At 41.2% G+C, this 22,542-nt stretch overlaps 1 protein-coding gene and 1 long non-coding RNA gene across 9 annotated transcripts in view; one reads left to right on the top strand and one right to left on the bottom strand.

The window, feature by feature from the left end:
• CNTLN (centlein) overlaps positions 1-9,352 on the bottom strand; it is a 217,891-nt gene extending 208,539 nt beyond the window's left edge. For all 5 annotated transcript variants that reach the window (XM_075410639.1, XM_075410640.1, XM_075410643.1 and 2 more), the window contains exons 1-2: positions 9,323-9,352; positions 9,079-9,249 (exon numbers count right to left, since the gene is read on the bottom strand). In XM_075410639.1, coding sequence (XP_075266754.1) covers positions 9,079-9,171 — 93 coding nt within the window. In that variant the 5' untranslated portion in view covers positions 9,172-9,249; positions 9,323-9,352. The remainder of the gene's footprint in view (positions 1-9,078; positions 9,250-9,322) is intronic.
• Positions 9,353-9,446: 94 nt separating this feature from the next.
• The window catches only part of LOC142358813 (uncharacterized), a 37,194-nt gene continuing 24,098 nt past the window's right edge, over positions 9,447-22,542 (top strand). For 3 of the 4 annotated variants that reach the window (XR_012761866.1, XR_012761864.1, XR_012761867.1), the window contains exon 1: positions 9,447-9,600. This is a non-coding gene — a long non-coding RNA (uncharacterized LOC142358813). Of the gene's footprint in view, positions 9,601-22,368; positions 22,535-22,542 lie in introns of all 4 variants that reach the window. The other variant, XR_012761865.1, reaches the window with a different exon arrangement.

Raw genomic sequence — 22,542 nt, 5'->3', positions numbered from 1 at the left:
ACTCTGCTGCCAAAGGGATGGAGAAGAATGCATTCGCGATGTCAATTGTAGCGTACCACTTGGCTGCCTTTGACTCCAGCTGATATTGAAGTTCTAGCATGTCTGGCACGGCAGCACTCAGCGGTGGTGTGACTTCATTCAGGCCACGGTAGTCTATTGTCAGTCTCCACTCTCCAGTAGATTTTCTCACTGGCCATATGGGACTATTAAAGGGTGAGCGAGTTTTACTGATCACTCCTTGACTCTCCAGCTGGCGGATCAGCTGATGAATGGGGAGAAGGGAGTCTCGGTTGGTACGATACTGTCGCCGGTGCACCGTTGTGGTCGCGATTGGCACCTGTTGTTCTTCAACCCTCAGCAACCCCACAACGGAAGGATCCTCCGAGAGACCAGGCAAAATGGACAGCTGTTTAGTTTCTTCGGTCTCCAAAGCAGCTATGCCAAAAGCCCACCGATACCCCTTTGGGTCCTTGAAATACCCTCTCCTAAGATAGTCTATGCCAAGGATGCATGGAGCCTCGGGGCCAATTACAATGGGATGCTTCTGCCACTCCTGCCCAGTGAGGCTCACTTCAGCCTCCAATACACTCACTGGGACTGAGTGCACCCTCAGGAAGTTTGCCGATGGTGTCAAGCTGTGTGGTTTTGACGTGCTGGAGGGAAGGGATGCCATTCAGAGGGACCTTGACAGGCTGGAGAGGTGGGCCTGGGTGAACCACACGAAGTTCCACCAGGCCAAGTGCAAGGTCCTGCACGTGGGTTGGGGCAATCCCAAACACAAGTACAGGCTGGGCAGAGAGTGGCTCGAGAGCAGCCCTGAGGAGAAGGACTTGAGGGTACTGGTGGGTGAGAAGCTCAACATGAGCCAGCAATGTGCGCTTGCAGACCAGAAAGCCAACTGTATCCTGGGCTGCATAAAGAGAAGTGTGGCCAGCAGGTGAAGGAAGGTGATTCTGCCCCTTTACTCCGCTCTTGTGAGACCCCACCTGGAGTCCTGCATCCAGCTCTGGAGCCCCCAACATAAGAAGCACATGGATGTGTTGGAGCAGGTCTCCAGAGGAGGGCCATGAAGATGATCCGAGGGCTGGAGTACCTCTCCTACAAGGAGAGCCTAAGAGAATTGGGGCTGTTCAGCCTGGAGAAGAGAAGGCTCCGGGGTGACCTTCTAGCAGCCTTCCAGTACCTGAAGGGGGCCTACAGGAAGGATGGAGAGGGGCTTTTCACAAAGGTGTGTAGTGATAGGACAAGGGGGAATGGCTGTAAACTAAAAGAGGGCAGATTTAGATTAGATATTAGGAAGAAATTGTTCACCATGAGGGTGGTGAAACACTGACACAGGTTGCCCAGAGAAGCTGTGGATAGCGCCTCCGTGAAAGTATTCAAGACCAGGTTGGATGGAGCTCTGAGCAACCTGGTCTAGTGGAAGACGTCCCTGCTCATGGCAGGGGGGCTGGAACCAGATGATCTTTAAGGTCCCTTCAACCCTTACCATTCTATGATTAGAGACAGATAACACGGGCCCACCAAGGGCAATTTAATGGCATTATACAATGGAGCGACTGCATCCGTGGACAAGTGAAGAGCTATGGATGTCATCTGCCTAGACTTCTGTAAAGCCTTTGATACAGAGTCCCACAACATTCTTGCCACTTTGATGGATGGACTGTTAGATGGATAAGAAATTGGCTGGATGACCGCATCCAGAGAATCACAGTTAACAGCTCAATGTAAATGGAAACCAGTCGTGAGTGGTGTCCCTCCAGGGTCCATACTGGACCAATACTGTTTCATACCTTCATAAATGACATAGACAGTGGTACTGAGTGAATGCACCCTCAGAAAGTTTGACAGGCTGGGGAGGAAGGGATTAAGAGCAGCCCTGAGGAGAAGGACTTTGTGGATGAATAACTGGACATAAGCCGGCAACGCGCACTTGCTGCCCAGAAAGCCAACTGTATCCTGGGCTGCATCAAAAGAAACATGGCCAGCAGGCCAGACAGTTCTCCCTCTCTACTATGCTCTCATGAGACCCTATCTGAAGTACCGCGTCCACCTCAAGGAAGCCCAGCACAGAAAGACACGGCCCTGTCAACGCACATCCAGAGGAGGCCACAAAAACAGAGGGCTGGTACACCTCTGCTGTGAAGAAAGGCTGAGAGAGCTGGGGTTGTTCAGCCTCGAGAATAGAAGGCTCCAGGAGACCTTAATAAAGCCTTCCAGTATTTAAAAGGGGCTTATATGAAAGAGACCTTTTACCAAGGCCTGCAGTGATAGGAGAAGAGGCAACAGTTTTAAACTGAAAGAGGGTAAATTTACATTGGACATAAGCAAGACATTTTTCACCACAAGGGTGGTGGGACACTGGAACAGGCTTGTGAATGCCCCATCACTGGAAGTGTTCAAAGCAAGGTTGAACGGGTCTTTGAGCAATCTGATCTACTGAAAGATGTCCCTGCGCATGGCAGGGAGGTTGGACTAGGTGATCTTTAAAGGTCCCTTCCAACCCAAATCGTTCTACGACTCTGATCTCTATAACACATTGTAGATTCCCACTCACATGCTGAAGGTAATTTGAAGTATTCGCAGACAGACATACTTTGAATAGGTAACTACCATAACAAGTGCAAAAATATGTTTGTGGGTTGTTTTTGTTTCAAATATGAAATGGAGTCCTTTGCCGAGGGACAAGGAGCAGCAGAGACATCTGATGAACTGACCATAATCCCCGTTACCCATCCCCCTGCTGCTCAGGTGGAGGAGGGAGAGAAACGGGAGTGAAGCTGAGCCCAGGAAGAAGGGAGGAGTGGGAGGAAGGTGTTTTAAGACCTGGATTCATTTTCTCCCTATCTTACTCTGATTTGATTGGTGATGAATTAAACTCACTTTTCTCCCCAAGTTCAGTCTGTTTTGTCTGTGACAGCAACTGGTGAGTGATACCTTCCTGTCCTGGTCTCAACCCTTTCATTGTATTTCCCCTCTACCTTGTCCAGCTGAGGAGGGGGAGTGATCGAGCAGTTTTGGTGGGCACCTGGCATTTAACCAGGCCAAACCAAAACAAGAGTTCTCAATAGTAGTGCTCTTCAGAGACCCATTACTTAGTCATAGCTATCTACACCCACAAATTCCTAACACCGCAAAGGACTGGGCATTATACCCATCATTCACAGGAAAAGCGCACAAGCTAAAGAACGTTACACTAACAAAAGCTCCCTAAAAACAGTATATACAGCTGCAGAAAAAAGACAGGGTACTCTAAGTTTTTGCAGAACCACAAAGTTAGAAAGAAAGTCCTCAATTAGGAAATACCACCTTATTTTAGCAGCGAGAGATGCCATGTTACCTTTGAAATCAAAGCTGCAAGGAATAAAATGAAAAGACTGTTCGGTTTTATGAAACTAATAAAGGGTAAATTATTAGGACACTTGTTTGAACCCAAAACAGCACTTTCAGCAAATAAAGAAAGAGATCCTAGGCTGGAAAATATAAAATGAAGCTAATCAAACTAAATTCCTCTTGTGAATATCTTCAACAGCTTAAAGAAAAAGAGGACATGGGCTTGCTTCTTCCAACTCTCCATATTTCCAGCAACACAAGACACTCAACTGGATGTGGAAAACCCCGCATCACACTGTCTTGTTCAAAAAGAGAATTTGAGGAAATATCCACCACAGGATACTTTAAAGAACCTTTCCTATCTTTTTAGTTACATAATAGGGGGCATTAAAGTGTCTGTAGTTCAGCAGTTAAGAGACGGAGAGCTAGGACACCAAATACATATCTTCTGCTACAGGAATGCACATTATTTTGCACCAAATGAAATAGCTTCCACAAAAAGACTGCAAGAAACCAACCACAGAATATACCATAAATCAATTCTGAATATACAGAGTCACCAGGTGGTTTAAAGAAATGTACACGATTCAAGAGAAAGTACATGAAAGCTAAAGAAAAAAAAATCTCGGCCCAGAAACTCCACTCATAGAACGACCTTCCAGAGATACAGCAATCATTCCTCTTACAAAAAAATAGAAACAAACAAACCACCCTGATTTCCTTTACCAGAAGCAACTACACTTGTAAAAACAGCACCTCCATCTGCCCCCAAAAAATACAGAATCATGGGAGAAAACGAAACAGGGGTAAAACACACACCAGATATTTTAAATACCGAGCAGACTCAAAACATCCAAGGAACAATAAGAACATAGCTGTTCAAGATTTTCCGTGGAAGGGTTTTGAGACATTAAGGTGGTGGGCAGTAGCATAAAACCCTAAAACAGCATGCAGCAGTTAAAGCAAGTAACAGAGACCAAATGTGTCACAGCTTACCATTTGACCTCTGCCTTTCCACTGCCTCCCAACAATGTCAAGCCAGTTACAGAAGTGGAACAACAAAGTCCCAAACGAAAATGAAACAACTGGAAAAAAAAAAAAAATCCATGTCTTCTTGGCCGTTGTTTTGAAGAAAATTAATCAATTCCTCAAGTAATTATCCAGCAAAATTAGGAGAAGCATTGACATTAAAAGTCTTTTATTGAGTGATTATCAAAATAATTATATAATGCTCTACTGCAGACACAACAAACATTTTCCCAAAACAGCTTTATACAGAGGCAAACACGCTTTAGATTTACTTTTTACTTTCTCGGCTTTATATAGTTGTCCTCAGCAGACAATTTGGGAGCTTCAGAATATAATCTTAATTTGGCTTTCTCATTTTTGCAAATTCCATCACAGAATTACAAGACAAGTGTTCAAGGGCAGGTTGGATGAAGCTCTGAGCAACCTGATCTGGTGGAAGATGTCCCTGCTCATGGCAGGGGAGATGGAACCAGATGATCTTTAAGATCCCTCCCAACCCTTACCATTCTATGATTCTATGAAAATCGTTGTGCTTTCAACAAGCCTTTCTCCAAGACCTTGCAAATTATGATTCAAGCTCCCACAATATTTTTAGAAGTTTAAAGAAAATACCAAATAGTGCAAACCTAAGCTGCAAAGGTCAAGACTTACCAGCAGAATTTCAGCTTTAGAAGGGAAAGGAGAAACAAAAGGAAATCTTAAAAAAATCATATTTGGCTCTGTAGGCACCTTTACTTGGTGGGAAAAGTTACTTTAGAAGACAAAAGAAACTTAAAAGAAGAAAAAGATCCTAGGTTTGAACATATACGCCACCATCCCAGACGAGAAAAAGGGTCAGCTATTCCAGGGTCCTGTTGCAGAAAAGAGACAACAACCAAAAGCAGATGCCTGGAATACTTGTGGTTAGAATGAAGCTGGCATGTACAATACTTCCACTAAGACTCAGGAGCTTCATTAGCCAGAGACGGCTTCCATGTACTTAGCCAACAGACTCCATATCGTCAATGCACTCCAGTTGCCAGTGGAGAGACTGCATTTTGAAGTGCAGTTTATATGACAGTGAATATAATAGTCCAAGGAAGTCTGGAGGAGTACAAAAGAAACTCGGCATATTTTATTCAGGTGCTAGATAACTGTTGCATATATACACCTCTATAACCTTGTTTACAGTTCCCTAGAAACAATCAAAACTTTCAGCCTCAATCACTCGATGAACAGGCCTTTTCTCCTCTGGAAAAAAATATCCCAAAGGCTAATAGCTAAACAAACACTTCAGGCTAATCCTTCAGTTCTTGTATATGGTTAAACTATTAAACTAGCTTTCAGTTCAGAAGTCTAGTTTTGGAAGTGCAGTTTACGTGTCTGTGAATGTAACACTTAGAAGAAGAAAAAAAAAAAAAACAAGCAAGCAAGCAATTTTAACCCGTTGCTAGACTGAAAGCTAACACACTCTCACTAACGTCTTTTTTTAAAGACATTTACATAACATTTCTATCCAAAATGCCTGCTAAGGTAGTCTCCAAAAGAGATAACCGTACTCAATAGCACAGAACATAAGGCAAGGAAAATCTTAACAGAAGCTGAAAGGCCTTCACTGTGAGGGTATTTACATGCTTGTACAGGTTGGCCTGAAGGGCTGCAGAGTCTCCACCTGTGGAAATACTCAAAACCTGACTGACACCGTCCTGGGCAACCTGCTGTAGGGTGGGGTGGAACAGATGCCCTCAGGAAGTCCCTTCCAACTTCAACAGTTCCACGATTCTGATTAACAAGACCTACAAATGTTAGGTGATGCCTTAAGACAAGAACCAAAGAAGATCCTCCACCCAAATGAAACTAAGGAAATCACAGCAGATGAAATACAATTCCACTACAGGAATCAGACGGCCAGTAAAAACTTTGTATTTAAAGTGTGAAGAAATTAGAAAGGCACAACATTAACACTGTCCATACATATTTATGTTTTCAAACAGCTTGTCTTTGCACAAAGTTTTCATATGAATTATGAACTTAAAACGGATTAATTATCCCTGAATAATTTTATCAGTTGAGTTTAAAACCAGCTGAAGAATCTTAGCAAAGCCTATTTTAGTTCCAATCTGAATTCAGAGTAACTTCACAAAACTTCAAAAAAGGTTACCTATTTTAGATCAATCCTACTTCAGAAAATCTGCGTAATTGACTAGGTTGTCACCTCTTTTACTTACTGAAATCTGTTTTCCCCTTTCTTTACGTACAATAGGCATGCTTAAACATGTCTCTCTACATTTACTGATGGATTAGTGAAGTAGTAAAGCCTGTAGATGTCTATCCAACAGTGCTTTCAGAGAATAATGTCTGCTTATAGACTACTGATTCACTGTCCTTTTTATTTTATCAACAACCTGAAATAAATCCTGAAGAAACACATCCCCTGTTGTTAGAAGGATGGTATGTATTGGATTCTACCTAGAGCTGGAGAGATTACTGCAGAACACTGACTGGGTTCTGTTTTCAAATATAGGAACTACTACTTTCATGTTCTTTCTCGCTTGCTTCCCTCCCAGAAAATTATCAGATCTGATACAAGACAAAGGTAGAAAAATGGCAAGATAATATGCATGAGACTTAAAAGAAACACATTTTAAAATATTTTCTGGTTGCTGACTTCTAAATGATTGGAATCGGTTCATCAAGCAACAAGCAGAAATGCACGTATAATTGAATGAATGTGAAGGTGCAATCAGATACTTCACTATGATGTAGGAAATAGACGTTTAGTTCAATTTTGCTTTAATTTTAGTTTGATTTTGTTATATAGCTTTGCAGCCATATCGAGGCGAGGATTAAACCTCTGACATTTAGTTTGGTCCTATTCTTTGTAATCTTGCTAATAAGGACTGCTGTGAGCTCAAATGTAGATAACAAGGACTGGTGCGAGACAAGGACTGATAAGGACTGATAACCAGAACCCTATTGTCTGTAAGAAACTCCCCTCTAGCTGGCACTGGTTTGGCAGCTTGGAACTCAGCCAACACAGACAACTCAGCAGTTTTGGGCCAAAGGTGAAAAGTACACAGTGAGGAAGACTATGAGCCCTCGTGAGGAAGACTATGAGCCTTCATTCAGAAGACCCCCACAGATGACCACCAGATGACATTGCGCAAGCACTAAAGAGGGGCAGAGTATGATAATGAATTCCCAGAACTAATTGTAATAATCCAGCCCACTTAGATAAACTTTCTAATAAATAGGTGCATGCTTTGTAACTCGGTGTGCAAGTTAGGAGGAGCGATCCCCCTTGCACCCGGCGCCATAATACAACGTACCTGCTTTATAACTCTCTGTGAGTTGAGGAGTTTGTCTCCGCACATCAACTACAATTTGTGCACATCAAGTTACATTAGCAAATTGATTAGAAATTCAGATTTGTACTGTTTACTTGAAGTTTATTATTTGCAATGCTATTCAAAAATATTTTACGCTACTAGGTTTTAGTAATATATAATTAATGCTCAACTAGCAAATGAGCAGAGCGTTGGGCCTTCCTTCTGCATCTACCAAATTTTGTGTGATACTATGTATCTACATATCGAGAAGAGGAAACCAACTAAATTATCATTATAAAGAGTTTTCTAAACTTCTTCCACAAGACTTCCAAGACATCCCCAAACCATTCATTGTTCAGTACTTCTAACCAGGATTTTTACTGACAGCTCCCTCTCCCCGTAGATCTCCTACGCAACAAGTTTTTGCAAGAGATCTGGATTCCGCCCACAGCAGAAATCCAATGCCAGTTGCCAGGTGCACCGACGCTGCTTGAAGCAACAAATCACTATTAACTGTAATGCGGATGCCGTTTTTTGTTCACAAATATGACTGTGCCAGCCCAGGCCTTCATGGATTTAACCAGCCTGTGTCCCACAAGACAACACTCCTTCTGCTATCAGGACGCGGTGAGAAAGCAACCAGAGCATTAGATGTCACCTTCCTCCTTGACGTATTCTTTTGGTGTAATCCACTTTTCCAGCAGTGAATTAACGCAGATTTTTCTATGACAAGACCTCATATTGCCAACATTTTGTTATTTTCATGAAATGTAGCTAAACATAAGCAATAAAGACCAGCTGGAAGAAATTAGGGAAGCGTACCTGCGAAAGGGAGGTCACACGGAAGTAAGTCTAGGGGAACTTTTAAAAGTACAACCGTAATTATTCATAAAGCCCTCCCTCTCAGGAACGGCCTGGGTATACTTAACCCTGCTGGAAGGTCGGGAGAGAGATTAAACGACATCTAAAGGTTCCTTCAAGACCTACATCTCTATGAAACCCCTCTATTTACTATTTTTTTTTTCCAGGAATTGCACAAGGCAGCACCTCAGTGCTCTCGCCGCCACCCATCAGGTGAAGAAACGGTGGCTTCTCGTGCGCGGGGAGGGGGAGAAGAAGCGTTCAGACCAAGGGCTTGCTCTTCAGGCAGAGTCAGAGCCCGGGCCCGGCTTTACCCACCTCGCGGAGCTGCACCCCGCTGAGGCGAATCGCCCTGCTCCCGGAGCTCTGCTCCCGCTCCACGCCGCCTGGCTCCGCCGGAACCGGGAGGCGAACCGGCGGCACTCCGGCGCGGGACGCGGCGCTTCCGAGCTGCGGGCGGGCGAGGCCTCTCTCCCCACCCCACCCGCGCCGCTCCCGGCTGACCCTCGCCGCCGCGCCCGGAGGGGACAGCCCCGCTCTCAGGTACCTGGCAGCGGCTCAGCTCCTCCGCCAGACTCCGCAGCTCTTCCTCCAGCTCTGCCACCCGAGGCGCCGCCGCCTCCGAGCGCCCCGAAGCCATCGCCGGCGCGGCGGTGAGAGCCCCTGGCCCGCTCCGCAGGGGCGGCGAAGAGAGAAGAGGGTCCGCGCCCGCCCGCTCCTGAGGGAAAGAGGAGAGGAACAGGGCTGCAAACCATACAAATGAAAACTTTCCCCCTCTCAGCTCCACTTACCGCTCGGGCGAGCGCCGGAAACCGCAGAGAAGAGGGACGCGGTGCAATGACGTCAGCGCAACCACTACCCCGACCAAGCGCAGGGGCGAGAGGCAGGTTTGAATTCGCCCGCCCGAGCGGCAGGGCCGCGCATGCGCCGTGCCTGAGGTGCCGCGCCGCGCAGCCGTTGGGCTTCCGCAGCCGTTAACGGGCGGCCTGTGCGCGGGCGCGGCGTCGGGGAGCTGGAAGGAAGGGCCCTTCGCTGGCAGGGACCGGCGCCTCGGAAGGGCGGGCTGGGGGTAAGCGCCTGCCCAGGGTGGCATCTGAGCGTCGTTTCTCCCTCACGATGCAGGCGCAGCTGCTGCCGGGCTGAGGTGCTGGGCGCGGGGTGCTGCAAACGCCTGAGAATCCCGCGGATTTCTGCCCCTGCCCGAGCGGCAGGAACGCCTCGAGTTCTCTGACGCCTCTGCGGTGATTGCTAGAGATTTGGATACGAGCGGTGCAAGTGTTTCTGGGTGTTCTGCTGTGGGGTGCTGAGGCTCCAGCAAATTCTAGTTCAGTAAGAATTAGCGTGCCTTTCTGGAGTTTATTTTCTTCTTTTCTCTGAATTAGGTGCTAACGTTTGCGGGACGAGAGTCAGAAACCCGGTTTTAGAGTAGGTCTTGGCAGTGCTTTAGGATGCATAAGCACCCAAACTCTCTGTCGCGCAGGAAAATTATTCAGATTCATTGTTTCCAGACTTGGATTTGAGACCCCACAACTGAAAGCCAAGAAAGGCGTGTAGATTTATGTCACAGTACATGAAATATTTGGGGTGGTGCTGCTACATAAGTTTTCTCAATCTAAAATCAGGATATGCAGAGTACTTGGTTTTGAAATAAAGGGTTAAACGATGTTGCCAGAGCAAACCTTTTCATGTTTCCTGTAGCCTGCGTGGGAAGCAAAACACTCGTAAAAAGACTAGAATTTTTCCAAGACACATGAATAAAGAAGTTGAAACGTGAGGTCCGGATATTTTTTAGCCTGGAAATAAGCACCAATTGAATTGCATTTCACCAGTGTCAGTATCTTGCTATAGGTATATTATACATATTTTTACACGGAAGTGTGTTTTCCCCTCCTTTGTCACTTTTGCACAGATTGCGGAAAATTTGCCCTGGATACACCACTATGACAAGAAATAAAATTCTTACTGTGTGTGAAAGCAGAGAAGCAAAGGGGGGTTACTCATCATGCAAACTATAATATATATTAGCATGTCCAACCCTTCCACCTGCGGCCCTGGCAAAAAGATTCCAGCATCTTTGGTGATGGCTTTGCCTGTGAAAGTTGTTTTTTGCAGCACACTGAGTTCTCTAGAGTCCCTTCTCAGAAGAAGAGACTATTACTCAAGGCCAAAATACCTATTTTTATATAATTTTATATGAAAGGTTTTTTATTATGACTGCAATTATTATCTGTGCAATTAAGAATGTACATTTAAAGGTGAGAGACCACATCTGACTATTCTCTGTCCAGTTATATGGAGATGTAAGGAGATTCAACAATTACCTGATCAATACCATGTCTCTCCTTAGAATGTCCTTTATAATATTTACTGTTGCTCATTGCTCCTTGTATATTGTATCATCTTATATTAGTGAATCTTACACTTTCAATTATTTATCTTTGTGTGTAACAACATGTTCATTTAACCATAATAACCATACTGTGATAACTCTTAACATGTTTACACTTTTACCTTTTTCTTTGCTTTGAGGGTTTTTTTTTCCCTTAAATTATCCAGTCACTATGTAACATGTAGCCTTCACTTTTTCCACATCCCTGCCTTTTAATAGCTGTCTTTTTTGCTTTTCATCCGTTTGCTAATATTTTTATCATTGTCCCCTTGACCGTTTGTTCCTTGTTACGCATGGACAAGAAGAAGCTAACCTTACTTAAAAAACAATATACTTGGATTAACTGCTAAACAACTGTAATGACTAAATGGGATTTGAAAACATGTTCCAAGTACAAGGTCGTACAAAGTTTAGCCGAAAAGAGTCAGTTATTACAGGGGCTAGGTTCGCAGCTTGACACAACACAAAACCAAAGGCCACAATCCCTGGAACTTTACAACTTAAAAGATAAATTTGTGTGTTTGCTATTAGTGTAGACACATTACCATAATAAGAACACAAGCAAAACTTTCCTACAGCCAGACACTTATTTTATGGACATAATATTTTTGTATCGTTTAATCATCTTCACGTTTGTTTTCCTGCCATTTCATGAGTTAGCTCTCTATATAAGTTTCTAGTTATTGACCCAAACAGCATTCATGATAATTCTTAGAATATTTTAGAAAACCTACAACGTGCAGTTGGCAAGGTTTGATGAACTGGGAGACCTTGCCTTGTCTCAGAGAATCTTTCTCCCAAATCTTTGTATTTTGGAACACCTGCATTTACAGCTATGAAATGTGTGACAATGTTAGGCAGAATTCTTCCAAGCCTAAATATTTCCCTTTGTATTTCACTTTTTTCAAATGAAACAACATTCAGTTTGACTTGGGTCAACACAAAAAAATCTCCTAATGCACAACTGTTGAGTAAGCATGCAATTTTTTGTGGCTTTTCCACTTGTAAGAGGTCTATTAGAAATACATTACACACTTCATATCTAGTTGCTATGGCTTTTGTCAGTTACAGCGTCTGTGAAAGTTACACAAACAAAAGTGCTAAGTTGCCTTTGTGGCAGGAAACATAAATGTTTTATGTTTGGGTTTTTTTGCATTTGGGAAGTTCCACATCTTTGTTTGAAACATGTCCATATTACAAATATGTTTCAGTTACTTCTAATCACACAATTTCTTTTCTCTGTCTATTTACTGTCCTTATCTAAATGTGAAATAAAGCATTATTCCATCCGTTGTGGCAACCCCCAATACTGCATTATTAGAAGTCAAGAAACACAAGTAGATAATAGAGCATTCTCATTTTTTTTTAATCAAAATATGCCATTACTGTTGTGATTTTAATTAGAACTGTTAACATTTTCTACTAATGAATTTGCATGTCTCCTAGGATTTTTATGTTGACCGTTCTTGTTCATCACCAGTAGTTTGGTAGGAAACAACATCAGACAGGTACTTTCTGAAAGATGCTTTTCAGCTACAGTCAGCAAAAGAAGCCAAAATTGTTGAAATTATTTCTAGCAGTTTTTGGTGATGTCCTCATTATTTTAGAAATTTATATGTTTCTCAGGAACGTATTATAACCCTACAAGTACGCTACATCTTGTTTAGACAATGAATTCAAAACGTACTCGCGTCCAGTCGAGGTTTCTGGTGGTTTTGTGATGTGGGTTTGGTTCTGGGTTGTGGGGTGTTTTAGCTGACTAGCTATAAGCCAGTTTATCTATGCATTCAGGGCTGCAGGGGACATTTTTTATATTTTTGTGACAGCTGTAAATACTAACATGATTATAGTTGTAGGAAGTTGTGGGATGTAAAAGTGGCAAGGTCTGCAGGAAGAAGTAGTATCTGGTCTTAGACCATCTGTCATAACTGAGAGAACACAGAGACCATTTAGATGGAACAAATTGTTGAAAAAAGTGTTTTTCCAAAACTACCTGTTTTTTCCAATTGCATCAAATAAAAGATACTACTTCAGAGCTTGTTCCTACAATTATAACATATTCAATTGAATTTGCACAGTTAAAAAATCAGAGCTGGAAAAAGTAATATTGGGAGCCTAAACTCAGTGGCATGGGGACCTGGAGTTCCACCGCTGGCGTGACTCACTTTTCACTCAACAAAAAGGTGTCATTTGAGCAGGCAAAAAGTTGCAGAGGTCTGATCTGTCCCTGAGAAGACAAGAGCTAGAACTACGTAGCCTCCTAAAATTTGTCAAAGTGACTAGGATATGGCTTCGTGGGGAAGTTTGCTTTGGTTTACTGCATACTTCTCTACTACACACTACACCTTGTGTGTCGGCTTGGTATGTAAACATCAGCGGGCAGCTTACGTTCCCCGGAGTTGCTACACCATGTTGTTGTCCGAGGACTCTCTAGCGTCGCCTTGGCACCTACCCACTTCCTAATACAACCAGGAAGGCTGCAGTTTTCCCTTGTCTTTAAAATAAGGCCACAGACCGTGGCATGGCACCCTTCGAGGCAATGAAAAACACAGACCACTGATATAAACTCGGGCGCGTCAGCGGAACAAGGCTCTGAGGAAGGAGGCAGTTAACAGCGTCCTGGATGTAGGGATGGAGCTTGGCCCACCCTGCAGCACCTGCCAGCAGCATGAGGCCCAGTGGGACGGACCAACAGCTGGAGGTCATTAAGAGGGGGAAGCAGATTCCTGAGCTCCGCTGTCCTGGCAGAGGGCAGTTAGGTTTGTGCTGCAGCAAGATGAGGAGATGGGCTTAGCTGAGCCTTGGGAGTTGAATGTTTCATTGTTAATTTGTTTCTTAGTGAAATTAAACCTCAGGAAGGAGCTGAGCTTTGACCTTGCATGTGGTGTGTAGCCTGTGTCATAGACTAACTGGGAGAGTCACCTTGTTATGGAAGGGTTGCATGGAAAATGAAGAGCTAGTTCCAGCACCCTGAAAGAGGGTGTGAAGAGTACGTGGCCACCCAAGCTCAATGAATAAGACACGATACCCTTCTTAACCCAAGGAGTGGTTGCTGGAAGGGGCAGCACTGGCCATGACCACCCAAACTTTGTAGAGCATGCAGAGGACACAGATGAGACTCTCCCTAACCCTAGGGATGGCAGCTGAGAACATACACCTACACATCCTCACTCTTACCAGCCCATTGCATTCGTGCACATGCGTACAGCACAAGAGCTGCAAACATATGCAAGCGCCTCACAGTCTACCCATTTTGAATATTAGAAATCAGTTTTGCAACAGTTTGTCTGTTTTAGTATTCCACACTGGTGAGCAATGCACTGGAACATATTAATTTTCTGACGGCAGTCATATTAAAGGAATAAACACTGGAATTAAATAAGAATTTCAGCTTTTTTTTTATTTTAATGGCTACATTTTAAGTTTCTATCACTCAGAAATAATAAAAGAATTTTGAACAGAAGTTTTAATGTGAATATCTAAGGCAAGCTGCAAAATTCATTTAAGTATAGCTTACCTCCGTTTACATGGTGGAGGGGTTAAGGTGTAGTCAGGTTAAGTCACAGCAGAGTGCACAGCAGTAGCCTTGATAAAGCTACAATTATTAAATAGGGAATAAATCGGAACCCAGAAATGTTTTTGCTCATAACAGAGCCAAGGCATATGATTTTCAGGTCTTTGTTTAGCAATTCATACTGTCTTTAAAAAAAAGACCTTAGGAAAACAAATTGGAACAAAATATAAGCACTGGTAGTTTAGTCAAAAAACATTTGCAGCAATTAAAACACTTTCTCTAGTTTTATCGATGTACTTAGATTACTGTTTTGTGTTATTTTACGGGCACGAACTTTTCAAGAAGACAAGATACTTGCTCCCACTCTAAGATAAGGGGATTTTGACACCTCGGAATCATATCCCTTTTGCATCTATAATCTTGCTGGATTTTTTTACTTGATATTCTAAGCTAAATGTCTTTGTATTTGTCTCAGTTGACCATCAGATCTAAGTTACAGTTATTTTCAATCAGTTAAACTATTCAGAAAATTCTTCAGAATAACAAGCAAGAGTCCATTTTTATTATCTGTGTGCACTGTGGCAGTAGCTAAGAGTTACTTGGAGGCCGCTTTGTACTGCAATATTTCAGTTGTTAACACTGTTCCCAAAAGCAGTGTTTGCTATAAATTCCCAGCCCAAGGGAATACAAAACAGATACTGCACATTGCATTCTAGGGTGGTACTGCAGAGTCAGCCCAACATGAACTCTTCTTGCAGCCTGAACTCCATCATCACAGTGGGACTCAACTGACTCAATCTAGTGAGATAGGGCTTGTGTATTTTGGCAGCGATGCAAAGTTGTAACTTTGAACTTTGCTTTCCTACCGTGGTTGGGTTTAGAGTAACAAAGTGAGAGTCTGTGTCTGTTGATTTAAGTTTTTAGACACACTTTCTATACAACAGAATTGCTTCCTTAAGAGACAGACAATATTACAGAATGAATACTACATATACATCTGTAGTTTCCAATAAACAAAAGTATTATAAACATAATGCAGACTGCGAGGAAAATTATCTGGCATAAATTCATAAACAAAAAATATTCTTGCAGCAATGAAGATATTTTTTTAATACTGAATATCTATAAATGTGTTTGTTAATTTGCTCAGCAGTTTCATTCTAGTAATGTGCACAAGATATGAGCTGATTTAAGCATATAAAAGAAGTTAAGTTTTGAAGTCACAGTGAGGATTCAGAACAGACCTTTTCATGCTCACTTATTTGTGGTGTGGACAGGCAGTTGTCAGATCATATTCAGTTTCATATTCACAAAACAACATAGGAATAGAGTTCTTTCTACAGTTTATTTTTAATTCTAGTATAAAAGTAAATAAATAACATTCTGTTAGAGTGGTTTGCCAAGAATTATTACATACCTTTCTTTTTTTCCCCAGAAAATGAAATTTAATTATTGCCAGCTCTCACAATTTTATTGCAAGCTCCCTGTTATTGTTATTTTCCTTAAAACCCCTTCTGGAGTCCTTTGATTACAGAAGAATTTCTAGGTTGTTTCTTCTGCTGCTTTTAGCACTTCTATCCCTCACAGCAGTATAGAAATACGACCCAAATGTGATCTAAGAACTTAAAATCTGAAAATCAAGTAAAAATAGCTCTTAGGAATCACTTTTATTTCCATTCTGACCTGTGCTTTTTTGACACTTAGTATAGGTAAGACTAGATATGTCTTGTAAACAACAGCAAAAAAAAACTAATTTGGTTTCACTACCCAAAAAATGGTAGAAATATGCCAATGAAGACTAGAAACAAATAGTAAAAAAACAATACTAATATTTTTCACTATTTTGGTTGTCTGAACTCTTACTGCAATATGATATGTTGAGACTGTGAAAAATATAAAGAAAATATGTTGCTGAGACAGCAATTACATTAGATCATGCGTTGATTTGCCTTTACTCAGGGAATGAGATATAGCTACAAACAGAAGAATGTGTGTAGTCCCGTCTTGCAAGCTAACTCTGCTTTTTCATTATTCTCAGGTAGGGCTTTGTGTTCCTAGTGAATGTCAGGTTGTCATCTGTCTCCCCTGACCAGTGCTGCATCCTGACCACATGGCTCCTGACCATGTGTTGTGTTTTAGGAGTATGATCAAAATGATCTGATCCCTGAGTTGGTCTGACCTTCTGCATGTGCTTTCTGGCAGTATTTCAAGATCTAGAAAATCCTTTGTGTGTTCAGTCTTTTATCTTCATTGAGGTGTCATTTCTGAGCATCCAAGGTACCAATGAACCAAGTTAATTTAGATGTTGGTGCTCTGACAAACAACTTCTGAATAATGCAGCGGCAGTTTAAAATATAATCTTAGTCATCTCTAGCCCCCTGCAGATGGACAAATCTTGCCTAGAATCTTTTAGACAAGGAGCAGAGCAAGCAACAGAAGACAGTAACTTCTTAAAATGTTGTAGATTTATGGGCTAGATGATAATCGTCGTATAACCTCCAGGAATCTCAGGAACATAGTTTGGACTATGAATTCTTATTATCTATTTGCATAATTCTGTTTTTGTCTACTACACATGGGGAATACTCATCTGGCATATATGAAGAATATATCATATAGTGCTAACAGGATTATTACCTTATATTTTGCAGTACATTGCAGCATTCCTGCCAAATACCTTGATTTTTAAGGCAAATTTGGAAGCTTGGTGCTAATGCCTCAGCTATGCCTTGCTCAGACACCACTTTGAACATTTTGGTTGGTATTAATAAGACATAAGTCTGCCAAGTCAAGGAGACCCACTTCATTCTGAAGCCTCTTGGTGTAAGAACAGACAGTGGAAATGTAACCTAACACGAGGGTCATCAGCCTGCTACAAGTGCTTACCCAATTGTACAGTATTTATTAGGGGGTGGTTCTGACCTCATGCTTCACAAAAACCTATTCTATTTTTCTTACAGTATTAATTGTAGGGGAAATCTCAATTATATTTATTTATATTATAGATTAAATGTTTGTGGGACCAAAGTCGCACTTGTGCTCCCCTGACTGACTTCAGCAAGCAGACATTCTCAGTCATTGTCCTTTTTCCGTGTCCCACCGTTGTGTAGTGAGAGGCTTGACCTTTCTATTTAGAAATATTTTACAAGAAACAATCTCTGAAATAGTAGCAGAAATTAGAAGGCCTACATTTGGGCAAGTCATCAAGTCATGCTGGAGAGGCACAAAATAACAATGCTTCAATGCCTGGAGAACACGAATGAAAAAAAAAGTATTAAATCTAAAAGATAGTACTTATGCAAGGAAATTTCAGCAAAAGCTAGTAATTTCTCCCAGTAGCTAAACAAAACATGGCTGTGTGAAGATAGGTCTCTGCCCTTAAATAGGTTTCTTATTTTTCAGACATAAAAAGTAAATCATCATGAGAGTTCCAAAAGATATACTATGCCTGGATACAGCAGAAGATTTGGTATTCTGGTATCCTAGACTAAATCAATAACTGGCATCCTATCTGGTCCAGTTATTGAGAGAACATGATTTGCTTTTTCTTTGCATCACTTTAATGGATTTCTTTTCCTACTGAATAATACTTCTGTATGAATACTCTTTTAAAATTATTTGGGTGAAAATTCCCTTTGCACAGAGTATGTGCTTGTGTAGGATTATATACAGTAGAGTGCTGCTTACAGAAGTGCTGTTACTTGTTTCTGTTACATTCTAGTAACCAAAGCAATAAAAAGCAATGTATTTCACCATTAACTTCACACAAAGGTTCAGGTAAATATGCAGACTCACTTAACAAATGGAAGTTCTGAATCTACCCATCCTTATCAGCATTCAGGGTAATAGAAAAAAAGTTAGAAACATATAATAGAAGGTAAAATAATAGCCTTCATTAATGTGCTGATTTTTAAATAATTATGTTCAGTTGAGAACTATAGGTTACATTGATAAAGAATTGTCATAGAAATTATGGCTTACAGAACCAAAATTACAGCAGGTTGGTGTGCATGCATGTTATTCATTTGCTGATTTTTCCCCCCCTTATCTAAATGACTGTTTCTAGGACTGGAACAGTACCTGTCTGTCACTTCCTTCAGTCCCAGTAGGCATATTGCCTTTGCCCCCAGAAACTGCATTATCTGTAATTAAAGCAGAGAGTACTTTTCTGTAATCTTGGGCCCATGTCTAGACGATATTCAGTATGAGTTGCAGCTCTACTGAACAGCAGGACCGCTACTTTATTTCACACTCTTTCTATGGCTAACAAAACTTCAGCTATGTGTTTCAGTTCCTTGGAAATGTATAATTTTATTTAGTAACTTGTCATTTGTCACATTATCCCTGCCCTTGATACCTCTTCTGCTCATCAGTCGCTTTTACTCCGAGCACAGGAAACTCAATACTGTCGATTTACTTTTAAAATCTCTCAGAAATAATTATATTGTGTGTGTGTGTTGCAAAGATCTCCATCCATTCCAACCTAGTCCTGATGACTAGGGGACATTAGACCCCAAGAGACCTCATACCATTCTTTTATTTCCTTCATTCTGGCACATTCAAGCATAGTCTTTGACCATCACCATCTCCTTTATTTTTACTTTCCTTTTCTGAAAAATGCATGCCTTTCTACACATTAGAAACATGCTGTTTCCAACTCTTATTCTTCCTTATTCCCGCCTTTTGCACATTTCTCCATCTTGATCATCAGTGCAAGTAACATATCCTCAGCCAGGTCCTTCTTCTGATCATCCCTGTGGTTATATTGCTTAATGGGCCATCCATCTTTTCTAGAAGTTGGCCCTCCATGTCCTTTTATTCAGCAGTGGTGACAAATTCTTAGGTATGTTGGCAGCTTCCTGTATTCCATCCTCCTTCAGTTCTTCTACCCTACCCTGTAGACTACTGTAATCTCCATCTTCTCTGTTCTTCGGACTGTCTTCCATAAAGTCTGTCAGTGTCTGCACACAGTCACCTTTGTTTGGCAGTCACTGTATGGCCTTGCCAGTCATCCTACTACCCATTGCCTGTTCCTTACTTTGGAAAAATTAAAATACTTTTCCATCCAGTGTACATCAACATTTTTCTGCAGTATGATGAGCCATCACCTCTCTCTGCAACTCTGTAGTCCTCCTCAGAATTTTTGTTCCTTTCTGATCTCTTGAATGGAGTTTAAATTGATGTTAACTATAGCGGCTAGTAATGAAGAGCAGTATGGTGGGAAGTACTGAAATTTTGTCCTTTCTTCTCCAGGCCAGTTAATTCCATTCCAAGGTCCTTTTATTCATAGTCTGAGGCAATCCTTGTATAGACTGTACATATAATTAATTCAAGGATTTAGAGGGCACATGGTGTCTGTGCAAAACCTTCCATACACAGTATTTCTCATACATTTTATTTCACTAAATGGCACATATCTAGTATAGAGGAGCCAGAGCCTTCCCATGCAGTAGCACTCACCCACCCACAGTTACCAGTATCATCTGTCTGCTGACAGTAGGACCATCCCTGCCTACTGCTTCTTGCCCCGTGCCTCCTCTTCTTCAGCAGTCACCTGGAGATATGGTGCCACCTTCCTCCCTAGGAGTCTTTCTGTGGGTTTCACAGAGAGAGACCCAGGCAGAACTCACAGAGCTGAGCACTCTCTGCTCAACACAACAGGAAAGTGGATGACGTCTTTTAGGAAGAAGGAGAACACAGGAGAAGTACCATCCGCTTTGAACAAAATGCCCAACAAGAAAAGTTTTACCAGAAAGACAGTGAAACTGTCTCCTTTACTGTTACCATCTTGGCCAGCTTTTCTAATTTGTTTTTATCCGTGATATTTCAATGATAATAACCTGGCTAATAGATGATTGTGGTGCTGATACAGTTCTAAGAACTGAATTTTCCTTCAAATCCAGATGGCAGAAGAGCATAACCAAATACATTTTTAAGCCAATTCATACTGGCTAGGAGCTTAAGCTGAAGGCTTGTGCAAAGTCCTAACACAAAAGCTAGCTACAATATACATATGGTTAATGGGGATTGCCTTAGCATATTCTGTAATGTTGGTTGCCATCATTCAGTAAAAAAAAACCTAAAACTTTTGGACACTCCTCACATCACATGAAAGATTTACAGAAAGCAGCCAGCAACTGCCAGTGTGAGGTAGCCAACCTGATGAAAAGGTAACATGAGAGAGATCAAAACAGGTTAATTACAAATTGTCCTTTAGTTTTTTTGGCTGTTGGTTATTTCTTGTGGTCTTGAGTAATCTTAGATATTCAGAGCATATCCCAAAGTGGCTCTCCTCTATGAATTAGCAGCATTGGAAGAAAACAGTTAGGTGTGTCCTTGATCCTTTAATTTGTTGGCAAGAAAAAGTGTAACTGCTTTCAACAAAAAAAGTCTGTGAAAGAACATGGATCTGAATCATAGGTTGTACTGTTTGATGTGGCAATGCCAATTCTTTCTATTACATAAACCTGTTACTATTTTTACACCCTTTGTACCTTTACATCTCATAATATACTCTGATTCTTTTTGATACTACAAAGTTCCTGGGCTGTGTTTAGGGCTTAGGTGATATCACCACTGTGCAGTTTTTTAAGAAATTACTGCTAGACCTTATTAAGGGACCTTAGTATGTATTTGCTGTATGTGCACAGCAAATCCAGTTTGTCAAAATAAACCCATCCATGCTACATTGTACTACAAGCAGGGCAAACATTACATGCACTGTAAAGTCAGTCTGAACATGCTTGTATGACCTGAATGTTAAATTTGCAATAGATGTGGAGTATTAAGCATCAAAGCCACAGAGTGAATCTCGGGGCCTCCTTCAAACTGGTATCCCAAGGTCTCTAGACAGCACTAATAGGCAGCATAGCGTAGCATAAACTGATAGGGTTTTTTGCAGCCTCTCATGTAATGGGATTTTCCTTCCTTTTCAACTTAAATATAAAAAATAATAAATTTTACTCAATATCATTATCACTGAATCATCAGGATATCTAAAATTTTCACAGAAACACCACCATATTTTTTCTCTGAAGGAAATAAGCTGCCATTATAAAGGACAACTGAAAGACAGCCATCCAACAGTAAGAAATAAAAGAGTCTAATAACTCAGCACATGTTTATTTACTATGATTTTGTACAAGTTTCCAAACACAACAAAAAGCAAGAGAGACAAAGGAGCACTGGACATTCCAAATGGAAAGTCTGAAAACAACATACTATCAAACAGCTAAAGGTTAATTAAAACTTTGATTGCTGTTTCATAGATGTCTATAAACTGTCACCACCAAAGCTGAGTCATTGTTAGCCAATATGCTTAAAGATCACAATGGGCTTCCAGCTATTAATAGATTCTTTTTTGTTATTAGTGGATTCTATAAATATTCTGATTTCCAGAAAGGGTAGGCAGCCAAAATAATGAACCTCTTACAAGAACACAAGAGTTTAATAATAATATTAAGGTTCTTGCAAAGATATGCTTGTACAATTTGTTAATTATTATGCTGTCCCTAAAACAAGCTGTATTTATCAATAGCAGTTAGCATCTATAGGTAAGTTAGTATAGATAATTAAAATAATCTCACAGGATGGAGCTATATGAACCATCTGTAAGCTGACAAAGCATTCAGTTTGGTTGAGTGGCTCTACCCTGCCCTACACCACGAATACTGAAATTTTATCATTTAAGGCCAAATAAAATTGGCCACAATGCAAATTTGACTTACAAATTTGGAAGAGTAAAACATAATAATAGCATTAATACTATTGTTATCAGTATCAGTAATAGCATCAGTATTATTAGCTCCTTGAAAACTGATGGGAAGAAATGTATGGTTTTGTGTTACGGTAAATAACAAACACACACACGCAAAAGTCAAAGATCATAGAAGACTATTAAAGACAGTAAAAGCTTTATTTACTTTTTGTTTCAGCTCCTGTTTTTTTTCAGGAACTTGTTCAGTATTGTTTCTTATGTCTGGAGTACATCATGAGTCACAACATAATCGGAGTGTGAGTAATGTTCAAACAACAGACACTTTCCAAATCAGAATGATGCTCCAATCGAAGGTTGGATTTTTCCTCAGCCTTCTGTTTTATGTAAGTAT

Source organism: Opisthocomus hoazin, chromosome Z, assembly GCF_030867145.1.
Source record: "Opisthocomus hoazin isolate bOpiHoa1 chromosome Z, bOpiHoa1.hap1, whole genome shotgun sequence".
Classification (NCBI taxonomy): domain Eukaryota; kingdom Metazoa; phylum Chordata; class Aves; order Opisthocomiformes; family Opisthocomidae; genus Opisthocomus; species Opisthocomus hoazin.
The sequence above is the reverse complement of the archived record's forward strand: the minus strand, read 5'-3'. Positions and strand labels throughout refer to the sequence as shown.